The 24,446-nt window shown below is 29.1% G+C and overlaps 1 protein-coding gene across 1 annotated transcript; it reads right to left on the reverse strand.

The window, feature by feature from the left end:
- Nucleotides 1–3,142: 3,142 nt before the first annotated feature.
- LOC106678222 (uncharacterized) lies at nt 3,143–23,249 on the reverse strand. Its single transcript, XM_014416622.3, has 5 exons — nt 23,076–23,249; nt 17,688–17,873; nt 15,388–15,559; nt 6,005–6,162; nt 3,143–3,784 (listed from the first exon to the last, which is right to left on the reverse strand). Exons 1-5 carry the CDS (start codon nt 23,243–23,245, stop codon nt 3,634–3,636), a joined length of 837 nt encoding a protein of 278 aa, XP_014272108.3. The 5' UTR covers nt 23,246–23,249; the 3' UTR covers nt 3,143–3,633.
- Nucleotides 23,250–24,446: the final 1,197 nt, after the last annotated feature.

Genomic DNA, 24,446 nt, shown 5'->3' on the forward strand with positions numbered 1-24,446 from the left:
AAAAATTAATAAATGAAGAAAATTAATTTAGAAGTCAAAAGAATTAATAATCATATTCTGAAATTATATATACGCACATCTTTAGGTAATACTAAAAACCAAGTAAAATATATTTTATTTTAAAACCGAACTTTTTATTAAAGGATGGCATTCCGATACAAACCAATTCCGTTTTCTAATTTTTTTTTTTTATATTTAGTTTTGGTACTACGTTATCAGGAAATAAATTTTCTTTCAAAAACAGTTAAATAACATGTTCTTTAACTATTTTTAAAAGAAATTGTTAAACCTCCTTATAACAATTTTAATAAAATATTTTTTTTTCCTCTTTTGCAAAATCCCTTACATGACGCTCTAATTTTTTTGTAAGATTTAATTTCTCTTTTAATGTTCTATCCCGAGCACTTGCTGACTTTTCTATCAGGTTATTGAATGAATGATATAGCTTGACTTCTTTGATGGCTTCTTCCATTTGCGTGATACTCAATTGTTTTTATAGGGTATCTGCCTCTCATCATCCTGTAGACATACCCAATCTATTCCAACTGTTCATCTCAATACTTTCCTTCATCGAACACACCTTTAATCTTTAACTTTCTCATTCCAAGTACCAAAACTGTTAAAACCAATTATTTGGATTGATATTTATTAATTAAAAATTCATTCCACTTTAAAACAATCAATATAAAGGTGGTGTGAGGAAAATTGATTATGTTAAATCGAACTGATGAAAAAAATTAAAATGAACGTGATTGGTTTTAGAATGCAACGCCTCATTGTAATTTTTTGTCGGTAAATATAAACAAAAATGTCGATTCAGCTGCCCTTATTTTTATAATATATATTGTATTAGTATTGAATTAGTAATTTGTTGAAGCTTTTTCCTTCTACAATTGTTGCGAAATTGTAACAATCAAAATATACTTAAGGATATACAATTTTCTTTTCATGAAATGTTTTATTAGCACTTATGAGTCAATGTTTCATTCGCTTTCAAAATTTCTTTTTAATGTAATAACATCATATATTTTAATTTATTTTGAATTTGTTTATCAGCTGAAACAGATAATTTTTTTTGGTCCAATTGGCAGACTATTCTCGTATAATTTCTATTCCATGCCAGCAAAATTAAAGATGGTAACAATTTTCACCAGGCTCAAAGTTACAAAATCTTGTAAATTATTTATCTCATCTAAGAGTAGCCACTATGTAATGCTGTAATAATAGTATCTATTGTTAAAACTATAACAACCCTCACATATGATATTGCCCAATAAGTATTTCTACATATTATTCTGTGTCTTAACGCTTCGATTGTCTCTCCTCTGAGTGCCGTAAAAGTGGCTTAATTTCGGCCATACTTCGAATATTTCCAAGTGCCAAAGTTTTTATCATTTAATGGATAACGTTAGGATTTCTCAGTACGCGGCGTGAACGAATGACGAAAATAGTTTCTCATTGAGAGAGATTGATCCTTTCGTCACAGCCGGGCGAGAGCCGCTCGCGTACGCTGTAGATCCACAATGAGATCTTTTCAGGGCGCCTTATGTAATAAATTGGACTTAGTGCCTTTCTTGTAGCCATAGAAGATTAATAGGGTTTTAAACCGAAATCCTCTTTTGAGAGAGCATTAAAAATCGTTAGATTCATTTAAAATTCATGAAAATCGATTCGCGAAAATCATTATAATCAAATTTTACTACTAGAAAATAATAATGCGACCTTTCCAATCCTGTTTGAAATGGTTGGCAACGTGTAAAATCCCCCCCCCTTCTTTCCTACCATTATTGTAGTACATCAAAACCAAATTTATCTCAATAACCGTTATTATTGAGAAAATGAAATAGATAAAAAAAAAAAATTTTTAGTATTATAAATTATACTAAAGAGTTTTTACGTTCTAAAAAACAAGGGAATATAAATGGACCTTAAAGTAGAATAGGAATCTTTAATCTCCAGAACTTGGACCCTCATCATTGCAATCATACAACATAAAATATAGGATTTCAATTTTTAAATTTTGGTCAGATTTAACATATAGACAGATTTAACATATTTGTCCCCAACAAATCTTATTAACTAACCCTCAAAATTGTTTATAAACATAGGATTTCTATTTAAAAACTAAATAGCACAGACATGAATGATACCACAATATATATCGATTTAGCTGGTTGGTTACGTCATTTTGGTGAATTATCGCTTTCTGACAAACGTGGGGATATCAAAGGGTCGTGCAACAGTGTTTGAAAATTTCCATTAAAAAAAATGAAAAAAAGATAAATATAATAATGATTATGTAAACAATGATATTAAAAAGACTCAAAAAGAATGAAAACAAAAACTTTTCTGAATCAAAAAGACCGAAATGCTATCAAATACTTTTATATATTGACATAATAAGTTATCTCTGAAAAGATTCTCGGAAAGTCGCCAAAATAGATTCTTCAAGATTGGGTTAAGTCATTTAACAAAACATTTCGACGTAAATAAAAATAACAGGTCATTAAAAACGTCTATACAAAAACATAGACCCACCAAAACGGAATACCAAAAATTCACCATGAAACAAAATTTACCCTACAAGCATTACCGAAAATTCCACTCCTAATACTATATTCACACATACTCAATTCCAAAACAATTACCCAAGCCGGGTCCATGCGATTGGATATATTAAACATGGATGAGTACAGATGAAAAACTAATCAACATATAATCGAAACAGTCAGTTTTATATTATTATATATATATTATATTATAGCATCCCGTTCGTTTCACAAGTGTATATTTTCTTAATCACTCCATGGAGTACTTATAAATACGATCTCAGCAGTCTTTAAATGTGAATCGGAATAAAAAGGCAGTGCTTGGAATAAACAATTATGAATAAAAATTTAAAATACATCATTGTAGAACTATATCATCCCGTGACTCGCCTAAATTCAAAATAGTGCGAACTGTTTAGAAACAATGCAACATAACTTAAGAATTGAACTTCACCTCCTAATTTAGCCTAGATTGTTCTAATCATAAAAAATAAAAAAAAAATATCGTATAGTCTAAAAAATACCTAAGAAACGGAAATTAATTAGATAAACGTCATATGAGTTATACATCAATAACTCATATGACGTTTATATCTGATGGTAGTCACAACTTTTAAACATACTGTATATCAACTTTCTAAAATTTGAATTTAAAAACTAGTCTTTTTGAAAATAAAAATAAATATGTATATATGGAAAATTGCTGTTCCAAAACTATTAACATATGTTTAGTAATTAAATGAATGATACCTCGCTCATGACTCTTCGCTATAGAGATGACAATCCTTATAATATATAATTTTTAACAATAAAAAAAATCCAACAAAAGGCATTGTGTTTACTACATGGAGAATGATGAACTTAAATCGATAAATTATATCCTCATTTATCGTGCACTATTAAGATATTTTTCTTACGCCAAGTACGCTTCATAACAATGTAAACTTATACATATTTATGGCTCAATGTGTTTTCATAAAGAAAATATGTCCAAGAGGACACAGAGAGATCTGGAGATAGCTGTCTGTAGGCACTGCCTCGGTTATCAGAATCGGAATATCGACTCTGTGGAGAGGATGGCGGACTATGGCGGGACGGCTTCTGCGTCATCGAGGGTGTGTAGCCAGTTGAAGATCATCATGTTCCTGTCGTACTTGGAGAGCGGTTTCCCTCTTTCCCGTTCCACGTCAGTCACTGTCAGCGAGAGGTTACCACCACGTTTCTTTCCGCTGCTCCTGAAATAAATTAAATTAAGTTTAGCTTATTAGTGGTTTCCCTTCACTGACCAATAAATAAAAAACAAATGTTTTAAATAAAAAATGAATAGAAGAATGAGAATTTTTTTTTTAAATTTATTTATTGATATTTACAACTGTACATAAATACATCAAGTAAATTTGAGAAACTCAAAATGGTATGGTACAAGCATGTAGAGAAACTACCCATTGGTAGCATTCTAAAAACATTTTTACAACATAAGGTCTTGAGGCCATCTTCTTTTCAGACGCCTCGGAGGATTGCCCGGAATAAAAGAGGAAGGAAGATTAGAAACTAATGGGTTTGAGTGGTTAGGGAGTTAGTAATGAAAGGATTGATATCTGGTTCGGACTAGATCGGTTACAAATGGAATATTAAGGTCTTTGTGGATGATTTTATTTGTGACAATGTAGGGAGCATTTAGGATTTTACGAAGGATTTTGGATTCTAAAGATTGCATGGATACGAGAGGAATTCGAGAGAAAAAGTTTAATCAATATACTTTGCTGCCCTGATGCAATGAATTGCAATAACACAGAATACTTCATCATAATAAAACATTTTGTTTAACAGATATTTCCTTACATGTGGTATAACTAACTACAGAAAAATATCAATAATTAATGATAAGGACTTTTTCTACAAAATATTTCTTACACTTTTTTTTTAATTTCTAATATTTATTACTTTTAATATTTCATTTTTTTTCCTGAGAAAATTGCTCTTTTCCCATGTCCTTACTCTCTATCACTTCCTTAAATATTTAAGTATAGTAAAAAGTCATTTTTTTTTTTCTGTTAATCATAATATTTTTTAGTACAATCATACAAAAAAAAATATTTTTAAGAATTTTGAAATCATGTATTCATTAAGTTATTTCCTTTACTGGATGAATAAGACCTTTAATCACTTCTTTAATTTATTTTAACATTTGAACAACGTTTCAGGATGTTTTTCATTATTTAATTTATTGTTATTCTTAAACTATGTGATAGACATGTCTCGATCCAGATGAAAATAACCTTTTGTATTCCAATCTTGACTGTTATTCATTATATCTTGTATTTTCATTAGTCATAAATCTTTTCTTATTACCTATCTCAATATCAACACCTATTTTTTTTATTAAAGTAAAGTAATGAAAAATAAGAAATAGATGTTGATTTTGAGATAGGCAAAACAAAAAAAAATTGGGACTAATGAAAATACAAATAAATAAAATATGTTGAATTATATCAAAGATTTGAATTTGAAAAATACTTTCAATCTGGATTGACAAATGCTGATAATATGATTTTAACATTTGAATATCGGTTTATGATGTTTTCCCGTAATTCATCGTTCTTCTTAAATTATATTATGAGCATTTACCAATCCACATTGAAAATATCTCCCATATTCAAATCTTTGACATAAGTCAACTTAAATCCTGACTATTTTATTGTTGTCAGTCTGAAAATTAACACCTTTTTATTATTTTACGTTACATTATTTAATAAAAAATAGGTGTTGATTTCGAGAAAGGTAATAAGAAAATACTTATGAAAATACAAGATATGTTGTATTAAAATATATACAAGATATGTTGTTATTAAAATAATGAAAATACAAGATATGTTGAATTATAGTTATGGGTTGTATATAAAAGGTTTTTTTCATCTGGATCGACACATGTCCATCACATAGTTTAAGAATAACAATTAATTATATAATGGCAAAACATCCTGAATTGTTGTTCGAATGTTAAAATAAATTAAAGAAATGATTAAAGGTCTTATTCATCTAGTAAAAGAAAAACAAAATGGATTTTAAATTTATAAATTCTTAAAAATATTTTTTCTTGTATTTAGTGCACTCAAAAATATCACGGTTGATACGAAAAAAAATTGACTTTTTACTGTACTAGGGTATTTAAGGAAGTAATAGAGGTTAAGGACATATTTAATTGGATATTTGAGTTGTTTAATCCAGTTTTTTGCATTCTCAGTACAGATAAATCTGCAGCGTTAAATATTCCGTAAACAGACAGAATCAGATACCATAAGGCTTATGTGATCTTATGAGGAGAGCTATTATTATGAGCTCGTTGAATAAATTGTTACAGATAAGATCGTATCGAATGCAATGTTCTCATTCTCTGAACAAAGTGGAGTATCGAAATGAGCTGTGAAGTTGGACTATTATAAAAAAGAACTTACCTGACGGCTGCCTGGGGCAGGGGGACAGAGAGGCGGTTACCGTGGCTGGCTGCGGTGGCTGCTGCCTCCAGCCGGTCCAGGTTGAACTCGCTCTGGGACAGCCTCTCCAGTGCTCGGTACGTTGTCAGCAGTCTTCTTCGGATGTAGTTCTGCCGAACCTGGAGTGAAGGTAAATTAAAATAAAGGCTGGGATTATGTCACTCAAAAGACCTATATTAACTTTCCTCTTCAAGAGATAAATGGAATATTCTCTATTTCCTAAACAATTCAAAGTACATAGGGATTAACAATAAGCTCCCACTTCAATATTTTCTCAAAAGAACATGTATTCATTAAATCTTGTCTATTTGTTAGATTGGCTAGAAGCTTGAGAGAGATTGCCACCAAGGTCCTACAATAGCCACCACGAAAAAAGCCGGGTCTCAAAAATAGCAGCGTACTCGCTCCACAATTTATTTTACCATTCACTGATACAAATTATTTTTTATGGGTCTTTTCATAGTTTTTCATGATTAAAATAATGAATTCGTTAAACCATTTAAGCGTAAAAATAGTTCAGTTGCAATAAAATTAAACTTTAAAAAAAAATTATTTTCAAAATATATATTAGTTCCAGAAACTGACTTTCTCCAACTTAATTTATATGATTTACAAAAATCTGGTGCAGTGAGTGCATCACACATTTGTATTTTCGGGAAAGAAAAATTCTAAGACCAAGTTAGAAATTATGATAAATGAAAATGAACAGAAAAACCAGTCTACAAAGGTACTGCTCTTTCCCTTGGCAAGTTGGTTTTAATTTTAATGTTTAAATTTATATATTTTCGTAATGTAACCATTTTTGAGAGAAAAATCTTATATAATTAATAATAATAATTAATCATTTACCTTAATTTATCTAATGAATTATTGTCATGTTTCAATTTCATTCCAGTTTATGTATCATTTCTCTAATACTAAAATTTTAAATATGTTTTGTAAAAAAATTGAAATATAACAATTTCGATGAATTTTTTATTTATATTTTATTAGTGCCTTATTACTGGAAAAACATTAATAAGGCAATGAAAAAAAAACAGGAGATTGTGTTAGGCCCTATATTATGCTCTTTACTAATGATATTCTGGAGGTTGAAAAAGACGTCACCAATGTAGCAATTGAAGCGTGGAAATCAAAACTGAAAGAATTAAAATTGAAGGATATTGATTTTCCTTACAATAAAATCCTATATCTGCAGACTACAATAACCTCAGGACCATAGTGTAAAAATGCTTGGTAAGGAAAAAAAAATTTTTAAAAATATAAATATTTTTTAAAGATTTTGTAATAAAGAAAATATCAAAAACAAATCCCCCTTTTTAATGGTTACTTAACGATTTATTCAAGTAAATATTCTATAATTATTACCCAATGAGGTGAAAAAGGTTGTGGTATATCCTAAAGCTTGAGGTTTGACGGTGAACGGCTCTGACGTCAGATACTCCCCCAAGTCATATAACATTTTCTTACTATTAATTAGGGATCATTGAGATATTTTTTAAAGAATGGAGATGATTAATTATTGGATTTTTCAGTTTACAACAACAAATTTTCTTTTTGTAAATAAAACTTATAAAACCGGCAGCCTGAAGAATATGTGTCGGTTTATTTTGGTATATTAAAATATCACCTAGTAAACATTTTTTGTTGGCATATATTAATTATAATATATCTATTTATATATAAAAATAAATAAATAGGATCGAAGAAATTTAATAATTTTAATCTCAATTACATATCATTAAGGTCTTAAAGTCACGTACATGAAGATTTCTTACTACATTTTGTGTGAAATTATGTTTAAAATTTAAGATATCTGCTATTTTTTAATTTCGATATAAGTCAAATGATCATTTTGCATTTTTAATTAGTTATATCAATTATTCCTTTAAGTCTACCAGGCATTGGGAAGAAAATGGAGGGCAACAGAATTCGTAATTGCGAAATTTATATATATATAGTTCCCTTGAGCCTTTTGGACATTAATTCATAACCGTTAAACATCATTAGCAAATAAAAGTGTTATTCATGAATATTTGATTATAGCTTTATTTATAAATATTTTTTCCCCAGCTCTGTTCCAATCAAATCAAAATGAGAAGATCGTTTAGTTAGATTAAGTAAGAATTTTTTTTTTTATATTTCCAACTGTATAATATATACAAGTAAATTTGGTATTAGTTATACAATGGCATGAGAAAAAATATACCCATTAATAGAACTCCAATAACATAGTGAGATGTTAAATTCAACATTTAAGTACCGAAATGAACTATGAAGTAATTATTTAATCTCCTGTACCATTAATAATTGGAGAAAAAAATTATTTTTATTTTGAAAAAGTAAATTAGATTTTTACATATTTAATGCAAAAATATGTGATGAGGAATGTTCCATATTGGCTGCAGTCCTCTCTGCAAGTGTAGAGCAGGTGAGCAAAATGCCGATCACATTCGAAAAACTTGCAAGCTTTTCTCCGAACAAAGTAAACCGATGTGGCCCTCTCCAACTGAGGTGCAGTGAAATCACAGAGGGCGTCAGGAGAACCACGGAATTCCTCAATTTAACCCCTGGTTTAAGGAAAGATTGCTGATGATTATTATCCGTTACAATCATTTACATATTTTGGCTTATGAAAAAAAAAAATCGTGCAAAAATCGCAGCAAAAGAACATTAATATTTGTTACATATGCTATTGTTTTTATATGTTTATGAATAATAATAAGGAAGATGAAGAAAAAAACTCGTTTGACATTTCATCACTTCTGCTATTTCTATAGGCACTTAAGTGTTTAGGTACATAGCTTAGCTGTCTTATTGTATATATAAAGATTTTTAGCTGTATATTTTATATTGAATATTTCACTGTTTGCATATTCAGGATTTTTACTACAAATAACGAAAAATCAATTATTTAATTTGGCAAATTACATGGAAATTATTAACCCAATGAAGATTTTCATTAACAACTAGTTTATGGTGTATTTAACTAGCTTATATACAGCTTTTTACGTCTATAGTATTCATTAAGGCAAATAAAATGGAAACTATTAATCCTACGAACATTTTTATCACCAACTACTTTATGACGCATATAACTACCTTCAGTTTGATTCATAAAATTCCGACTAATATTCCTGAGAATACAGCCGTTCATAAACATTTTTTTTTTAAATAACGAAAAATAAACTTTTTTAAATTTGTTTGATAAATATCATGAAAACTATTAATTCTACGAAGATTTTCATCACCAACTTTATGGTGTATTGTCAAGAAATTAAAGAATATAAAAAATAAAATAACGATAATTAGCGGGCATAAACAGAATTAACTTTATGAGAAACACAATATAAACAGGAATTAAATATAAGATGGCAATGATTGGTAAGATGAATTGAGTAAATTTAATATATTAAAATAAAATAACGGAAAATGGACCTAACATGGTCAACATATAACAAATCCTCTTAAGAAAAATTGAATTTCAAGATTATAATTTTTTTTCCAAGTATTTTATAATTTTTTTTAGTAATCCATAAGCTACATTCAAACCAAATTTGTTGTTTTTATCTATTCTGTCAGTCATCTCATTACAAATTTCATTTACTCAGTACAATGTCCGGTAAAGTTCAAATGAGTTCTTTAATATATAGGGTGAAATTGGAAGAGCAGAAGTGAGAAGGAAAAATAGGAATGAATTGAAATATTTGTATTTGTTGTACAGACCGAAATGGATTGTAAAAGGAAACTGTAGGGGGGAAAAAATTGTTTATTATATCTTATTATTGTATCTCTTTTTTTCTGATTATACCATGTATGTGTAATTTATATATGCCCGATTACGGATTGATAAGTATGCTGTGTGAGATAGCAACCTAATGTATTTAGACAGCATAGATAAATAGAGTATTTCTCTCTCTCTCTCTCTCTCAATGAAAGTAAAAACTTATTATTGTTACAACCATGGAAACGCAAAAACATTTATTTATGATTTTAGTTTATTTTTTATTAATTTCAATTACTTTAGGCAATTAACATTTCCAACAATCTATAATACGTCTATATCACTACAGTTATTTGTTTTCAACGAGGGGAAAATTTTTTTTTTCCTTTAGTTAATTACTAAATTATTTTTCAAAAAAACCACTAAACCATAGACCACATCATACCGTTCCAATCGCAGGGAGGAGGTAGCTATTGCCAGATTGAGAATAGGTCATACGAGTTTAACTCATAGATATCTGATCAGTAAGCAGCCGCCTCCAAAATGTCAATACTGCAACAGTGTACTTACGATCAGTCACATATTTGAAAAATGCCATTTTTATTCTGCGAACTTGAGTAGATTGGGAGTAGGACCGAGTGTATCGGATGCTCTGAATGATGACCAGAAGAACGTGGAAATGGTCTTAGTTTTCTTAAAAAGGAATGGCCTTTTGAATAAGATTTAAACCAGAAAATCTGTTATACGTAATAAAAAAAATACCAACAGAAGTAATTATTTAATTTTTTTTTTCGAAATTATTTAAAGTGAAATAGAATTATAGAAATAAAATATAAAGCACGAAACATGGGCGTTGATGACCTCAGGGTTTTACGCCCTTAAGCCCCAGACAACAACAACAACTAAATTATTTTATATTTCATACTATTCCATTTTCATGATTTCTAGAAATGAGGTATAGTAAAGCGACTTTTGGAAATAAATATATATATAAGAATTCTAAAACAGTATAAAATCAATGATGTAAAGTAGCACTTCGAGCAAGTCAATTTTTTCAAATATTTTCCTTTAAGATTCTAGGCATTCTTAACTTAAATACGTTATTTATTTATTTATTTTTTTTTACTTTCGGTTTAAAAAGATTTAACTCGGATGTTCTTAAATCTCAGAATAAATATTCTTCAGTTTGGCTTTTTTTTTTTTTTTCAGCAACATATTCGATTTTTATTTTGGATACTGCAAAACACTGATCCTATAATAAAAATGATTGTAAATGGGGCCGTCCAACCAGTTTCATGGTTAGAGATCCAATAAATTCGGACCTTACATATTATTTTATATGGAAAGTGTAAATGAAGACAAGCCTAAAAAAGATGGACCGCCAAGATCACAAAAAACGCAGATTTTACAGTTTTACACATTTACGTTCAAAGACCTACCTTTAACAATAATGAAAACTAAGATATGCGTGAACCACTTCACTTCATACCACGTGCCCATCAGGGCTATTTTAGAAATCTGCTGCTACCCAAAACACCGATGAAGCTACTGGACCATTGGCTGGCAATGAAGAGGATGTCGATGAGGTTGATTATTGAATAAATAAAAATATAAAAAATATAATAATATAAATAAATAAAAATATTATTATAACTACTTATTTTTACCTAAGCTCCATACACAATCTTTGCAAGAAAAGTGATATGTCTCTGAGAGGGTAATAATTAATAAGAGAAATTAAGTAAATTCAATATATTAAATTAAAATAAAGAAAAATGAACCCAACATCTACAACACATAACAAATATCATTAAAGAAAAAATAAATTTCAAAATTATAATATACTTCTCCAAAACATATCCTTTGACTTACAACAATTGTTAGAAAAGTGGTATATCTCAAGTAAAACCCTAAAAGATTTTTGATTGGAGAAGTTTGTCGGGGGGTGCGGTCAAACAAAACCATATTTATTTATTAAAATAAATATGGAATAAAATAAATAAATATGGTTTTGTTTAGTTATGTTGTTCTTTGTTGACCGCACCCCCGACAAACTTCTCCAATCATTAATCTACGGTCAACTATCTACACCTCACTAAAAGATTTTTTTTTATATGATATTTCACAAACAGTTTAATAAATATATAATAAAGCAATTTTTAATAAAAATACAGTACATTTTAAATTTCAGATTTTTCTTCAGTACTTCGACTAAAATACCTAGTTTCTCAAAACGCCATAATTTTGACTTATACCACTATTCCTTTCACCGCCTTAATCAGTGTGTTGGTACTAATACAACCAACGTCACTGTGTTGGTAATGTTTTTTTTATTAAAGCAACGTCGATTTTACTTAACTTGGAAAGTATCATTAAATCGAATTATATTGAAAATTGGAACAAAAATAACCTAATCGGAGTTGTTCATTTCAAGAATAGCTTTAAAGGTTTCTTGTCATACTCATTGAGGCCTATGAACTACTTTCAGAATGTTAATTTACACCTGTTCCGAACGTTACCGCTAACGAGAGCCAAAAAAGTTGGCCTATAGTGAAACAAACGTTACCTAAGCCAACCCCAACATAAACAAACCGTTATCCAATAGGCACTGTCGCCGGCGGCTACACTGGAGCTAATTATCGGCTACTGATCCCGAATGTGAATCAGCCGATTGTCTCAAACGTAATTAACTATTGTACACGGCGCAGCGACAACAACAATAACGCTCTAGCCGTAGCAAAACATCATTCAATTAACATTCACTTCATCTTCTTTACACCTACTTTATTCAAACCAATTGTCCGTGAAACCATGGAAATAACTGCTGACAGTTCTTTCTGTTTACTGTTTAGTGGAAACCTTTCTGTACTAGCAACGAAGCGATTAATTCTTACAATTATCCTTGTCCCCGAATGTCATGGCTAAAGATAAGGTCGGATTCAAATCCTTTGAACAATTGCTTAATCAAGTCTTTCCTTGTGGATAACTCGAAAACCGACTGCTGTCACCGTCTGCTAATGTTGAGTTATGAAATGTTTTTCTGCTTTGTGACTCTCGTTTTTCACAGTTTGCATCATTGCTTCTTCAACTTAATGTTAGCGTCTTTATAAAAAAAACAACATTATTATGGATTATTAAGTCTCATAAATAATTTTTCATACTCCATGTTTAAATTATTCGATCTTAATTGTTTGGAGCCATCAATTTTTTTAAGCTAATTCAAGGTTATTTCTTTATTTATTTTATCGTTTCCTCAAAACGAAATGCAGTGAAGCTTTGTATTTATGTAGGATGTGAAAGAGAAAAATCGTTTTCCTCAAAATCAAAAATTTCCACTCGCGTTTTACGTTTTAGAAATCAGAAAACAAATTAGGTTTCATGTTTGAGGATTACAAACACCTAATGATTTTTTTTTTTTTAATTGCCGGGATTCTGTAGATAGGTATCTAGATGGTCCCACTAATTTCAGGAAACTTAGTGCAAACATTTTTCGTTGATATCTATATTTTGAAAACTATATTTGACCCCGAGTTGGAGGGAAATTGGACAAGTATAATTGTTCACCAAATGTCATACAATAGGGTTTATCTACCTCCCATAGATTTTATTCTCAAACGTAGATTTTATTCAAATGTATTGAAATGTATGTTATACGTTGATAATTACCAATCTATTATCATTGCTGACATTGAAAGTTAATATGTTCTTCAGCTGACTGAAACCATAAACAATCTATTTTATCAGATTTTTCTAATTATACAGAATTGTTGTTTTTAACCAATAGATTTAAAAAATTTAACCAAATAGTTCCAGCCCGCAGCAATTGACGTGTTTAAATTTGATAACAAATCAAAATTCCACATTGCTAGAAATACTTTTTATATTCATTTTTCAACTTCAGTAGTTTTTTTTTTTGGAAAATATAAAATTTTTATAAAGGCTGACCCAGAGCAACTTAACAACTATCCTGGATGCACTTAAAATTCCAGTTCATCAAATCTACTAAATCTAGGTTCAGTCAAGTTAATTTTATTATGATATTTATTTATTTCTTATTAATGTCTTTATTAATTCTACTGTTGCCGTCTTATTTCCCCTCTCTATGTATTATATTTTTTAATGTTGCTTAGTTGTGCGCTCTTGTCACGACTGTAGGAACCCGCGGTATCCGCCCGCTTTCGCCCCCTGGTGGAATACTGGAGAAGCTCCTTCAAGTTTAAATAACATGATGCAAGAACTTATTATTGAAAGATTTTTAATGCATATAGAATTATGTTGCGTTGTAAGTTTCAAATTATTCTGTACTTTATTAATAAAAGTAATTTACTGATACTTCCTAGGGAATCCATAATAAATAACCAAATCATCCAACACTGTTACGGACCTGGTCCCCCTTTGTCAATTTCTGTAAAAGTTAATGTAGAATTTTTCATTTATTATGAAAAATTCAGTAAATTTGAATTCACTCAAATTAATTAGCACATATTCCAATTATAAACAAAAACTAGAATAACCCCTTGCAACCTTCTTCCGAGTTGCCAGTTACATTTATGTTATAAAATATTATATTGAATTCTTGAAACATAAATGATTTATAATAAATACAAGCTAATTATTGTTTATAACATTCATGGACAGTAATACAGTGGGATGCTGTGTGCCTTCCTAGAAACCGGATCTTAGCTCTGTTAAACCCCATTTGCCAATATATCTCCTTCATACCTATTCAAACATGTAATAAGTAAACATTACAGTATCAAGCACTTCTCATATTCATAATATTCCTTAATAACTTGTTTTTATTAAATAGACCAATATGTTAAGTGAATTAGCTACTGAACACAATTAGGGATATGATGGCCGTGCGGATTGGGGCGCAGGTCCCAGTGCGCTCGGTTTGGAACGTTGTGGGTTCGATTCCCACCATTCATTTTTCGGTGGTCCCGAAGAATGAATCTCGACACTCCCACCTTAGTTAGTACGCAGTTGGTAGTGGCGGTTTAGCCGCTAGGGGTTGACAAAAAGGATCACTAGGCCCACTTGCCGGACTTGTTCCTCCCACCCAATACCAGTAATGAACACAGTTAAGCTCCCACTCATAATTTGACAAAGAGATTTTACAGCAATAAAAAACATGGAATAATATATTACACTAGACAACTACTCATGTTATTTTTTTTTTTTTAATAAACAAAGATTGAAAATTACACATAAAATCTTTGTTTATCTTTGTTGCCTTAATTTAAATTAAATTTGAAATTTTGATATTAGTTTTTTTTTTTTGAGGAAGCAATCATTATTTTGTACTCTAATCAATAATGAAATTTACAAATCTCTTGGTATTGTGTTCCCTAAGTGGAGGTGATATAATAAATTCCATTTCCACTCATGAAAAAAGTTTTATGAATGAAAATTAAATTCATACTCTATTAAACCTTTTGTAAAAATTTAAAATTTGGTTATACGAATAGTCATTATACAGCAAACTACGATTATACCCTGTTTGTCAATATTAAATAGATCAGTCATTTGAAAAGTAAATTATTTTTATAATGGCATTTCTCCTATTGAAGTTCTTGAAATAAATAACAGACATGATGGAAGTGATTATAGTACTGACCTTTTTATTGACAGATCTTACAAGATCTGCAGGAGTAAGGCAGACTGGAGCCGAAGGGCCATGTGGAGAGGGCAACTGAGAAGCTGGATCTCCAACTGCTACCCATGTTGAAACGGATCTTGAACTTGCTTCAAGGCGACCTCCGATCATGTAGCTATAGTGTTGTGCAGAACTGTAACAATGAGATTCCTATGCACATCACCATCAAGTAATGTTATATTAAATCAAACATATTTTATGAAACCTGTCACAAGAATGACCTATAACATAAACCTAAGTATACATATACCTCAGTTAAATAAGAAATTTGACTAACGAGCTAAAAGATAATAAAAAAAATTAATATTTAGTTTATGATTAGTGCTGATAAAAACAATCCAAGGGCTAAGATCAATCGAAACATATATCTCAAGTAATAATTATGAAAATTATTATAAATTTTATAATTTTTTAAGAGCATATAAAATATAAATTTTATATTCTTAGGTACATCCAACTCTAAAAATGGTCTTGTTAATAAAGTGAGAAAAAATGTTCACCGAAAGATCCATTTTTAATATAGACATTACATAACAAGATTCCATAGTATCAGTTTTCTTCTCCATGGAAATTAGACAGAAAATAATAATTTTCTTTTAAATATCTAGTGTAAGATTAAAAAGATTGCTTCAGATAACAATCCTGTCATTTAATAAAATATATTCAGGACTCATATTGCAAAAATTATAGAGCAAACACTAATAAGCTAATTTGAGCCACCTTCTTAAAATGTAACCATCTAAAAGCATTTTAATTCTAAATATTTTGATATTTTATGATAGCTTTAGACTTGTATTTAATACATAATATTTTGCTTCTTAGTTGATTTATTCTTATTTGATCATTTTATGCCATATATTAGCTCTAAATCCCTCACATAACTAGGGAACGGACAAATCCTCCATCTGACAAATTCTACAGGTTCCCAACATTTCCAAGTCTTAGAGTAAAGACTGAGGTATATTACACATATAACCAAGAAAAAATGTCAACCCACACAGACTAGTAATAATCAACATTCTTCAGACTCAGGATCACTTCAGCACTTTTTTTTTGGCTATCACAATCTTCATTATGATATTTATTTACTTACAATAAAATCAAGCAGATATTTTATTTTGATATATCCAAATCATTTTTATATTTGGATTACTCATGATGGTGCTAGATTTATTTAATACATAAATCAGTTTCCAGTAATAATTAGCCAACGAGTTTCAATTCTATTAATTTATCATAACGATTTTAAAGGATAAGATGGTCCAGGTATTCGTCAAAAACAATACAATAGAACCTATAATAGTTACAAAATATTATATTCAATAAAAAATAAAATATATCACACTAATATAAAATAAAATGTATTAATTCTTAATAATAATTCTCAATAAGTTCTTTTCTGAATGCTTCCTGTAACATTTTAGCCTTCAATTCTCTACAGTCAGCTAATGAACTTCTATAATAGTTGATTTTGCTCGATCATATTATGTAAGTTGGACAAGTTTGTTCTGCTCTTTTTCGAAACTACTCTAATTTATCCTTTATTTTGTTTTATCGAAGTGATGCTTCAAACATTTCACTTAGATAAATGTAAAATGTGGGAATTATAAATGAATATGGATTATTGTAATAGTGATATTGTAAATTATTCATCTACAGGCATGTATAAAAAATCATAAAAATACTTTATAAGAACAAGTGAAGGCACATGGGAAAATGATAAGACATTATTTCTGTTATACTTTTCAATTGTTTGCCTCTATATTTCATGAAGCTTTTCTTCTGGGACAGATAAGCCATTGGTACATTTTACTTCAAGAGTATAGTTCACTTCATGACTGTCCTAATCCAATGTTCGTTTATTATGATATATAACACATGTGTTATATTATATTAGTATTAACACATATTCAATGAGGATTGTCAAATAAAATATCAAAATAGATTGTGAAAAACTTAAATAAAGTTATAGTCCAAAAATTATTAGAAAACTTACAAGTTAAAAATTTGTTTTATATTGTTGTTGATAATTTAAATTTCAGTGATACCGATGTTTTTTTTTTTTATTTAATTTTAAATATATGTTTTAAAAGTTACAATCAGAAAAGGAAACTGTTGAGAATCAATCAATACTATTTAAATAGAAAAAAAAATCACATTTATCACATGAAATTTTGTTGATACAAGTATACAAATGTATACATTTTAATAAACTGGTTATAAATAAATTAATATAAGAGACATATGAAGCAGTGATTAACCTTAGAGTTAAATCAGATACAGCTGTCCTCAATTGAGGCTGCTGAGCTGTTGTAGGTGAAGGTAGCTGGCTGATGTCTGATGTACTAAATGATTTTTGAAGGCCAAGAGCTGAGCTAAGGACAGCGCAAGAGCGTATAACTTCGGTTCCTTCTTCGAACCATAACATCTCTGGAATATCTGCAGGCCTAAAACAAAAGATAAAATTTTAAAAACATAAGACATAGTAACAGACAACATAAAAACAGACAACATAATGTAACAACTGATTTATACATATATATGTTGTCAGCAAAGAAATCACCTATATATATCATCAAAGACATAATTTATGTTTTTGTTTTTTTTTACAATTGTGTTTATACTTTTAATTTATGACTATTATGATATTATCATTTATATAATCAACAAAATATTTTAATGATTTTATCACTCAATAAAAATAAATATAATTTTGAAAAATGTCACATTCTTGTCAATTGAATTTTAAATTGTATCATACATATAAAAACCATAAACATATCGATTATTTTTACTACTCCTCAGCACTTTTTATGCCAGTTAAATTAACCTAATCAGTCCATGGTCAAGGGCGAGCTCGTTCAACAGTTTTTCCAATTTTATAAGATTTTCTAACTAAACTTATAGTCTCTAAAAATATCGCTTTTTGCATTATTTGAACTTCCTTGTTTAGTTGTTTCGAGTTAAATGTTTCTTCAGAAATCTGGCCACTACAAGAGGTTTTACGCCCTTAAGCCCCAGACAACAACAACAACAACAACTACAAGAGACTACTGAAGGTAAAATCTTTTTTCAACCTGTCTATATAGATATTTTAATTCTTCTAAAAGATCTTGATATGTTCTTATATCATATCTTGATAATATCAGCAAGAACTCCAATTTTCATGACATATCAATTATTAATAACACAAACAATGGTTACTTCTTTCTCTGTTTTAGCAGCTTTTTAAAAGTACATTTAAAAGTATTGCCAATGTTATATAATATAACTATGGTATACATGAATTGGGGTTACAATTTAATTGATTAAATATAATACAAATTCAATTTAAATAATTTAAAAAAAATAAAAACCCAATTAGGGTTCATGAGACTCCACCTCTCTAGAAATGTTTCAAATTCTCATTTCTGCAGTAAAAGTTAATATTATGTCTTCATTTATTCATTCATTATTTGCGCAACAGACACATCTATCCTTTGCCGACTCATTCCTGTTGGCTACATATCTGGTGGATAGACTGTTTGTTCTTAGATCTTCTTTTGTCTTGCCTTTGGTCTTCCCCTAGACCAATTTGTATTCTCATTATATAGCCTTCTTGTTGTCCTTACTTTTTTCCTGACATGTCCCAACCATTTCATATACTAAAATCTTGCAAAATGGGATATAGATAGAGTGCTGTTTGTTCTTATGCAGAGAGCTCCTTCCTCCCATTTAGGTCCTGCTATCTGATTGAAGATTTTCCTTTCAAAACAATCTATGCTTCCTGTAAATATTCTAGTTGTGGTCTATGCCTTGAACACATATGTAGCAACAGGTCAAATTAGAGATAGGTATAGATGGTACTCTCTGAAAAGTGTGATTTTCTACAACATAGTATATATGGATTTCTTCTTCCTTAAGACAAGGAACCTCACTTTTTTTTTTTTACTTACTACATTTTCACTGGTGGTGAAAAATTTTCATTAAAACTCATGGATTGTTAGTCACTATTACTTATAAAAGGTTTCTTAGAAAACAATAATTGATGAACTAAAAAGTTGATATATCAGTATATATTAAAAATACTGACATGAAAAGGGAAAATATTTTGATTAAATTTAATAATTACATAGTAGTAATCCTATTGGCTATAAAATTAATATTTTTAATTTAAAACCTGTAATTGGTTTCAGAAAAGGAATGCCAGTGATTACTGAGAAAGCTGGTCACAATTGGATAGGAAGTAAAAGTTCAAAGGCCAATTGGATAATCTAGGTGTCAAATCAGGGAAAATCTTCCGATAAGGCCTAGGACTTGGTATCATAAATTCCAACTTCTAAAATTAGTCATAAATAGAACAATAAATTACCAGAATAGAGTTACATAGAGAAATGTGAAAAATTAAAATTAGTTTAACAAATAGATGGATCCAAAAACAAATGACCTAATCAGAATGGACAAACCAGAAAAAAGTTTTATTTCAATTATGAGTTTCATTAACAGAATAATTGATTGTCTTTTTTAAGCTCCTTAAACAAAAGGAATAGTTATGACTTCAGATATTGGAAGTAGAAAATATGCTCTATAACTTGGAACTTGATAACAACATTAAATACAATATAATCAGTTTTTATATTCAGGAAACATATGCATATAGATGAATGCACTAAGTAAATTGAAAACGTATGAGCTATAACTAATGACCACAATAAGATTAAAAATAAATGTTATATAATGAGGAAAGAAAATTATATTCTCTTTTTACCAATTTTTTTGGTTAATATTTTCACTATTAACTTTTATAGTTTTCATGTAATATATTTAAAAAGTTAAAATATGAAGTTATATTTTTATCAAAAATCACTTTTTTAAAAAAATAGATTTTTTGAATTACATATTTTATCTACACAGTAGTTCCCTAAACTCCAATTAATAGATTTTTCATTGATAGAGCCAAATAATAATCGTAATTTTATCCACTTAGCAGGGCTTCCACAAACGAACATCACATGAATGGGATTAAGTACACACATTTTTTATTATAAATAATAGAAACTGAAATAAATGCCAGATGATTAAAAAGAGAAAATGATGATTACAATCAAAGATATCATTAAAGATATGTACAGGTAAAATGTAGTTGTGTGAAGTGTATGTAGAAATCATTTAAGTTTTTTAGTTCAGAGTTTGCTCTGAAGAGATATTCAAAATTGAATGCATACTAAAATAAAGGGTGTTAGCAGAGAGATAAATAAGGGTGAAATGATTGAGACCATGGTAATTTGTATCAATCATAAAAATAATTGCTTTAAACCCTTAAAAAGATTTGATATTATTGAAAATAACTTGGATTGGAAAGATTTCATTGTTACTGCTAAAACAATGCCTTCAATCAACAAGGGAAAAAACCATTCAAAGAAAAACAAGTCAGAGCTGAGGACCATGGAATTATTGGTTTTCCAGATTAATTATTTTTTTCTTGTTCTACTATAGAGTCATTTGTTTTGATTACTTTTTGCTATTTCGATACATCTGAGAATGTTGGGATCATTTCATTTCTCCCTTTACTTTTGAATCTGCCTTTTTGTGTATGTAAGTCCTATTTCCTTTTTATTTTTTTTTTTGTTTTGTTTCAATAAAAGTATAACTGTTTTTATTTTGAAATATTAAGATAATTAAAGTAAATAACAAATCTTCATAAATTAAAGTAAATAACAATATAATTCAAAAACATTAAATGTATGTATATATTTTTTTATATTGTATTTTTTTAACTACTCAAGGCTATTAAATTCAAGAAATACATAAAAAGAGGTATGAAAGAAAAAAACCTCTTTATGGTTCAATAACATATTATATTATTATTTTTTGTCAACTTTAGTTTCTTATAAAAACAAGCCGACTAGGTAAAAGGTATGAAATTAATTGTTATTTTAAATTTAAATAATTCTTTCCTGAGTTAAAATGTATGACAAACATTGAACTAGTAAAACATTTAATTATTGAGTGTTAAAACTTTAATGAAGCTATAATATATTTTGTTATCATCATACATATTTGATTAAAGTTGAATATTTTTCATTTCATTATTTATAGTTTATTTATCTAATATTTTGCATACAATAATATATTTTTTAAAACTAATTGATAAATCTATGTACATTTTATTCTTAATAATTATTTATCATGCTGTACTGTTATGGAGGTTTGGAAATTCAAGAAATTGAACTAGGGATTCTGAATATTGAAACCTGAATGGCATGGGTAGTAGAGACAAAACAGAAAGTGGAAAACTGATAAGGTGGAGTATTGTAGCTTTATCATCTCACCTAGTGATTTAATTGTTTATTTTTTCATTTATTCAAATCTTTAAATGGAAAATGTAATTTCTGTGCAGTTAATCAGAAATATAAAAACATTTTTTCTATAAACTGAGTTCTATATATTTTTTTAAAAATCTAAATAAATACTTTCAACTACTTCATTTACACGCATTCCTTTAAATCTATAGAAATACATAACTAATTATTATTATTTGTTCAGCAGATTTAAAAAAAAAAGTTTTTTTAATTTTGGTATATAAAATAACATGACATTTTAATAGAATGAATAAAACATTGTTCTATATTTTTGATTTTATTGACATTAGGGATTAAAGATTATTTAATGATACTGTATAAATCCATTAATAAGGTTTTCCACAGCAAAATAATGATAGTTTTATTTGTAATCATTAATTATTATTTGAAGGAAAAATAATTAATAATTATTATATAAATATAATTAATAATAAATGTCTGCAATACCAAAAAAAAAAAAAGTTTTACAATACAACTTATATGATTACTGCAGTTACTCTTTTAAATTATTATGATCCTGATCAAAATGAATATTTTACATGTTTAATTACAATAAGTAAAATATAATAATTAATTGTTTGAACACTATAACTGATATGAATACAAATTTTAAAAAGTATCATAAAAAAAAAAATTATGACATATTTAAGGAACGTTTTATGATTTAACTATATTTCTAAAAATATTATCAATAAATAAATATAAATACTTTTCGTTCGAATAATCATGGATAGTTCATGCATAATGGTTATATCAAACTAAGCACAAAAATCATAATGATTAATTTCAAGTGCATTATTACAATGATGTAATAATTTTATGTTGTATTATACAATTTGTACCATAATTACAATAAGCACTGTAATTTATGATACAACTGTTGTTCTAATTTGCATATAATTTGTAAAATTTATAAATGCACAAACCTGCCACTGAAAGAGGATAAAAAATTGTGTACACAATAATGTATAATAGATAAAAAGAATAGAAAAATTATTGATGTGTTATTAGATAAATGTGGAAATCAATACATTATTTATATCTCAAGTTCATATTCCACAATAAGGTAAGAGTGAGGCTGCTCTTAGGAAATGATCTTAAAGTGTGGCCTAACATTGATGCAACTAACTGTTGACATGTTTACACTTCCTAAGTTGACCAGTTTTCTCATATTCATCTTAAGAAACAAATAAAAAGTCAGAAAATACATTGATTGATGAAACAAGTTTATTATGATCATGCGTTATTTATATAAATATCTCTAAGAAAGATGAAGATAATTGGTACTGAATGCTTAGAGCTGACTACCTCTGCGGCTTGATGTCCGGGTTGGGACTGGGCCCTCTTGCGAAGTGGACACCCCTCGAGGACAGGGAAGACACCGAGAAGAGCGAGAGGTCCGTGGTGACGGACTCGTGGGACGGGGATCGGAGCATTCTGGTCGAGGCGGGAGGCGGTGGCTTGTCTTCGGCCGCCATCCCGCTCCCGGTCGATATCTAGACGCTTCTGCGCCTCCGGCGTCTCCTATCGATGTCATCTACTATCGATACGCATCATCGGTGTTGGGAAACACTCGAATCCAATGATAAACTTGTCCTTAATTTCCAAAAAAAAAAAATGTTTATATTTGGGTAATATTTCTGGGCGAATTTAACTCTGGAATCTCTTCTTAGGTAGACTATCATTGAGGTATACGTTTATCTTACAGTGACTACAATTTGCAAAACTTTTACAATTCAATTCAAAACTTTTATCTAAAAAAATTAAATAAAATAAACTAGTTACAAATATTGACTAGTTATAACAATGAGCATGGTGATAGCTCCTTGTTGAGACCTCCTCATAAACTATCCGGAGCAAGACATACATCAGAAGCATCCTGATCCTTATTATTTTTTACTTATCCTTTACAACATTTCAATTCCATTCTATAACTGGAAAAATATCGGGGTGAACTTCATTGAAGTCATGTTCTAGAGTAATCATATTTCCCAAGTATCAATAAAATCCATCATTATCCTTAAATAGTTTCACTAATCCGTTGAGTTAATCCCTTAAAAAAACTGACGGGTCCTGATTCCTTCTTTTATTTTCCGCCATTTTACTACGTTTCTCAGGGTTATTTGGTCTTATAGGTCACTTTGAATGTGTAAAATTGAAATCTTATAAGAAGCTCCCTCTTATGGGATGAACTCGATCTCAAGATGAACTCGTACCCTTCATTTTTTATATTGATTTGATTTAGCTTTATTCTTCATTGTGATGGAAATATTTCCTCGGTTCATAACCCGCCCAATGAATGAATGGCATTGGAAGTAGGGACAAAACAGATAGTGGGAAAATGAGTATTGTAGCTTATACCATAGAATACTACCATAAAGTATGGAGAATTTGATCAGTTATAGATCTTTAGATATTTGTAAGAGTACGTTAGACTCAAAAAAAGTTCTACAGGGGTTATCATAAATCTGACAAAGGTTCATTTGTTTAGAGAATCATCAGGGGAAGTTGCCAAATAGAACATGTTTCTCTTTTCAGAATTTAGAAGAAGAGAGTGAAAAGTAACACTCTTTAGGGTCTAGCAATAGTGAAAGACTAAAACCATCGGGAGAGGCAGTTAATGCACCCCTTCTCATAACACGTTCTGATCAGCATCAGGTGACACCTGTAAAAGCTACC

The sequence above is a fragment of the Halyomorpha halys genome, unplaced genomic scaffold (genome assembly GCF_000696795.3).
Source record: "Halyomorpha halys isolate HHAL.00 unplaced genomic scaffold, Hhal_1.1 Scaffold128.1, whole genome shotgun sequence".
Lineage (NCBI taxonomy): Eukaryota > Metazoa > Arthropoda > Insecta > Hemiptera > Pentatomidae > Halyomorpha > Halyomorpha halys.

Bases quoted from the DNA above. Each gene is read 5' to 3' on its own strand.
- LOC106678222 (XM_014416622.3), bottom strand. From the start codon at position 23,245: ATGGCGGCCGAAGACAAGCCACCGCCTCCCGCCTCGACCAGAATGCTC. The intron at 17,874-23,075 runs GTAGTCAGCTCT...CTTTTGTTTTAG, and splicing joins CCGGACATCAAGCCGCAGAG to GCCTGCAGATATTCCAGAGA. The intron at 3,785-6,004 runs GTAAGTTCTTTT...AATTTATTTCAG, and splicing joins CTGCCCCAGGCAGCCGTCAG to GAGCAGCGGAAAGAAACGTG.